The sequence below is a fragment of the Babylonia areolata genome, chromosome 2 (assembly GCF_041734735.1).
Source record: "Babylonia areolata isolate BAREFJ2019XMU chromosome 2, ASM4173473v1, whole genome shotgun sequence".
NCBI classification, from domain to species: domain Eukaryota; kingdom Metazoa; phylum Mollusca; class Gastropoda; order Neogastropoda; family Buccinidae; genus Babylonia; species Babylonia areolata.
Genome location: NC_134877.1, coordinates 56,295,732 through 56,300,731, shown reverse-complemented (window position 1 = coordinate 56,300,731; position 5,000 = coordinate 56,295,732). Strand labels below are relative to the sequence as shown.

The 5,000-nt window shown below is 44.0% G+C and overlaps 1 protein-coding gene across 4 annotated transcripts in view; it reads right to left on the bottom strand.

Annotated features, from left to right (window-relative positions):
* Positions 1-5,000, bottom strand: part of LOC143279514 (uncharacterized) — a 73,931-nt gene that overhangs the window by 1,298 nt on the left and 67,633 nt on the right. For all 4 annotated transcript variants that reach the window (XM_076583569.1, XM_076583570.1, XM_076583568.1 and 1 more), the window contains exons 9-11: positions 4,676-5,000; positions 1,864-2,122; positions 23-313 (exon numbers count right to left, since the gene is read on the bottom strand). The exon at positions 4,676-5,000 is cut by the window's right edge and continues 6 nt beyond it. In XM_076583569.1, the coding sequence (XP_076439684.1) occupies positions 23-313; positions 1,864-2,122; positions 4,676-5,000 (875 nt within the window). The remainder of the gene's footprint in view (positions 1-22; positions 314-1,863; positions 2,123-4,675) is intronic.

Genomic DNA, 5,000 nt, shown 5'->3' with positions numbered 1-5,000 from the left:
ACACACAAATACAACAACTTACAAACACAATCTCCGCCACTTCGAAACTGTCAACCGTCTTGCACAGGTAATCGGTAATGTGATACTCCATATGCTCTGCTGCTGCTGATGGTGATGATGATGACGATGACGATGACGATGGAGCTGCGGAGTACCGCTCGCTCGCTCCCCCGTGGTTTCTGTCATGCGCGTATGGAGGTTGTGGATGCAGAGGAGGAGGGTCTTCCTGGGACCTGGGTACGGGCAGACCCAAAAGATGCCTGAGTCTCCCTCTCAGCTCCCCCACGCTCTGCTGGGCCGCTTTGAAAGAGAGCTGTTCGGGAGGCGGTGGGAAAGAAGTGAGTGTTCACTGGCACAGAATCTTTCATTTCCGATACATAGTTATAATCTTTTTTTTTTTCTTTTTCTTTTTTTGCGGACACAGCAAGTGTTTTTTTTTCTTTTTCTTTTTTTCCTTGCAGAGAAGGTTATATTTGTCAAGAAACATGTAATCACATTTCACATTTGGGTAAACAATATAACAAAATACATTGTTTGATTCCAACAAAAACAATGAAGCATTACACTGTAGAATCTGCTTCAAGGAAAACACATAAACACTGACCCTCGCTTCACTGAAGTTGTATCATTCATCCAACTGCAAGGGTTTTTTTTGTTTTGTTTTTTGTTTTTTCATCTCCCCAATCCGAACAAACACACACACACACAGTGAGGCCCACACACACACACACAGTCTTTAACGTATAATCCCTCGGTCAATATACCACAAAACTAGCAACATAATCTCCTTCTGAGACATCGAGGGAACATCGAGAATAATCCAGTTTAGTACAGGTTCTTAGAATGTACAAACATAATCATGAAGAAAAAACATAGTTATAATCATTATACCACAGCAGAATATTTCTGAGCATGGCAACTTTCTTCTAAAAGACGTAGGCCTAGTTGTTGGTTTTTTTTTGTTTGTTTTTTTGCGGGGGTGGCGGGTGGGGATGGGGATGGAGAGTGGGGGTGCAAAGAGAGTGGGAGAGAGACAGAGAGAAGAAGAAGTAGTAGAGGTAGTAGTAGTGGTAATAGTATGTGACAGTGGTTTCTCATCACCTCGCTCAGTAAAAACTGTATGTATCCAGAAAATCAGACAAGGCTTTACCAACGAACAATGGCGATCTGACAACTCACCCCCACCACCACAGAGAAGAGGATCTTCACTTAGCAGTAGCAGTGGTGGTAGTAATAGTAGTAGTATATGTCAGCGATTTCTCACCACCTCCCTCAGCAACACTCAAAACTATACGTATCCATAAAATCAGAGAAACCTTTTACTCAATGAATAATGACTTAGATACACCCCACAAACGACAACCCACCACCACCATCTTCTTCTTCTTCTTCTTTGTTCGTGGGCTGCAACTCCCACGTTCACTCGTATAATTATACACGAGTGGGCTTTTACGTGTGTGACCGTTTTTACCCCGCCATATAGGCAGCCATACTCCGCTTTCGGGGGTGTGCATGCTGGGTATGTTCTCGTTTCCATAACCCACCGAACGCTGACATGGATTACAGGATCTTTAACGTGCGTATTTGATCTTTTGCTTGCGTATACACACGAAGGAGGTTCAGGCACTAGCAGGTCTGCACATATGTTGACCTGGGAGATCGGAAAAATCTCCACCCTTTACCCACCAGGCGCCGTCACCGAGATTCGAACCCGCGACCCTCAACGCTTTAACCATTCGGCTATTGCGCCCGTCAACCACCACCATCGAAAAGAGGATCTTCAGCTTGAGCACATCCAGGGCCCCATAAACCTTTTACTCAACGAATAATGACTTAGATCACACCCCACAACCAACAACTCACCACCACTACAGAGAAGAGGATCTTCAGCTTGAGCACGTCCAGCCCATCAAGGGGCCCAAGGCGATCCAGTGCATCCAGAGCCTCCACGCGGCTGTCCAGGTACAGGTCCCCGTAGCGACGAATCAGCTCCGTGGGCCGCTGGGCCCCTAGCGACAGGTCCTCGAACTGGGGGGCCTGGGCACCGTGGCGGCTGCTACCGCTGCTGTTGCTGCTGATGCCCGTGCCCATCTGGAACCGCTGCTGGGCCTGGCCCGCCAGTCTGTGTTGGAAAAAACAACAAAAAATACAACGGAAAGCAGTTTTTTTTTTGTTTTTTTTTAATAAATTCGTTTTCTGTATTAGAAACGATTTCTGTGTTAGAAAACAACAACAACAAACACAAACAACCACCCCCCCCAAAAAAACAACAACAACAACAAAAAAAACAAAACAAAACAAAACAAAAACCACAAAAAACCCCACAAACAAACACAAAAAAACCAAACAAACAAAAAAACAAAACAAAAAACAACAACAACAAACAAATAAACAAGATAAAAAAGCAACCAAAAACAAAACGGAAGTGTGTGTTGGAAACGGTTTCTGTGTTAGAACAAAAAACGGAAGGGTGTGTTAGAAACAATTTCTATGCTAGAATAACGGAAACAAGGATGTGTTAGAAATTGTTTCTGTGTTTGAAAAAAACAGAAACGTGTGTAAGAAATGATTTATGTGTCAGAAAAACGGAAGGGTGTGTTGGAAACGATTTCTGTGTCAGCAAAAACATAAGGGTGTATTAGAAACGATTTCTGTATTAGCAAAAACAGAAGGGTGTATTAGAAACAATTTCTGTATTAGCAAAAACAGAAGGGTGTATTAGAAGCAATTTCTGTGTTAGTAAAAACAGGGGTGTGTAAGAAATGATTTCTGTGTTAGTAAAACGGAAGGGGTGTTTTGTATTCGTTCTCTGTGTTAGAAACGATTTCTGAGTCAGAAAACGGAAAGGTGTGTTAGAAACGATTTTTGTGTCAGAATAACGGTAGGGTGTGTTAGAAACGATTTCTGAGTCAGAAAACGGAAAGGTGTGTTAGAAACGATTTCTCTGTTGGAAAAAAATGGGAGGGTGTGAAAAATGGAAGGGTGTGTTAGAAACGATTCATGTGTAAGAAAAACAGAAGGCTGTATTACAGAGAAACGATTTCTGTGTTAGAAAAAACGGAAGGATGTGTTATATACGATTTCTGTGTTAGAATAACGGAAGGGTGTGTTACTGAGAAACGATTTATGTGTTAGAAAAACGGACTGGTATGTTAGAAACGATCTCTGTGTTAGAAAATTGGAAGGGTGTGTTAGAAACGATTTCTGTGTTAGAAAATCGGAAGGAGAGTTTTGTATTCGTTTTCTCTTTGTTAGAAACCACTTCTGTGTTCGAAAAGGAAAGACAGTTTTGTTTGTTTGTTTGTTTGTTGTTGTTGGGTTTTTTTCTTTTCTTTTTTTGGGAGGGGGCCTGGGGGTGGAGGAAGAGGGGTCAGAGGAGAAGGTCGGTGACTGTGGCAGGGTGTTCGGGGTTCGGAATAAAACTGCACGAGAAGAAGGATTTGAGAGAGGTGGAGTGTGGGAAACGAAAGGAAACGAAACAAAATCTTATTCAAAGTATGACCATCAGAACAGCACAGGAGGTAACCGCTGTCCAAACTATCTGAGCTTGAATTTGATGATAGTGGAGAGTGCCTTGCCCAAGTTACATCCCCACTCTCTCGGCCAAGAGGGTTTTAGGACAGTCGGATTTGGGAAGGTTCCCAAAGGGTAGAGGAATAAGCACAATTTCATATCCGGCCCTCTTGGCAAAAAGAAACAGATAAAAAAAATGTTCAAAATATTGGGAACAGTGAAATATATGAGAGGAGGAGGGAAGTGAGTGGGAGATGTGGAGGATTGAAACGAGGGTGGAGGTGGAGAGGAAGGGAGTGAAGAATTTGAATGGTGGTGGTGGTAAAGAGAGAGAGACTGAGAGACAGAGACAGAGAAGCAGAGAGAGAAATGGGGGAGGAATCCGAACTGAGGCAAATAATGGGACATAACTCTTGCTATCTTATCCGTTTACCACTGTGAATTAATTTGCGGGGAAACGTGTCATTCTTTTTGTTGTTGTTGTTTGCTCATTTGTTTCTAAACTCCATTGGAAGTGTTCTACTAAATAAAACAAAAAACGAAGACGAAAATGAAAACTGAAGATACCAGACAGCAACAGAGACAACAGCAACTACAACAACGACTTGAAAATATGAGCATAAAACAAAACACACAAGGAAAAGGTAACTAATCCACTCCCCCAACCCAAACCCTTTAATCGATCCTCTCTAAACCTCCTTTTAAAACAGCACCAAATAAAATGGTCACACACACCGGATGGTACACTGTGGCAATGTGCTCTCCCCGGAGAGAGCAGCCCGAATTTCACACAGAGAAACAAGTTGTGACAAAAACACAATACAAGACAAATGCAATGCCATACAATACTGGCACCACAATACACCATAAAACGCACGAACACACACACAAACATCAACACACCCCCTAGACACATTCTTCTTCTTCTTCTTCTTTTTCTTATCATTATTATCATAAATTATCATTATTATTAACATTATTATTACCATACATTATCATTATTATACAATCGCCTGGATTTTCCGTCCCGAAAACTCCTGTGTCATTCAGTCATGCGCACGCACATCGCCTTCATGTATCATATCCATACATACATACATAGATAGAGAGAGAGGGAGAGAGAGAGAGAGAGAACTTACACCCACCCACACCCTGAACACACCTGTCCCTCAGCTGTTTCTCGTGCGCCTGCAGGGTCCTGATCTGCTCTCTGGCGCTTGACAGCTCCTGCCTCAGGTACAGCACCTCCTGCTCCAGCATCGCCGCGCTCGTGGCCGCGACGGCGCCGGGACTGCTCCGGCTGGGGGCCGTGGGGCCGTTCGTCGGGGCATCCCCCTGCAGGGTCTCCTCTGCCGCTGAGCCTGACAGAGGGTGCGGGGGCGTATGAGGCGGCTTGAGGTTGCTGGACTCTTCTCCCTGGGGCGCTTTCCGCAAGGCCGTCGTTGTGGTGGTGGTGGGGTGGTGACAATGATGTGGCAGTTCTCCCG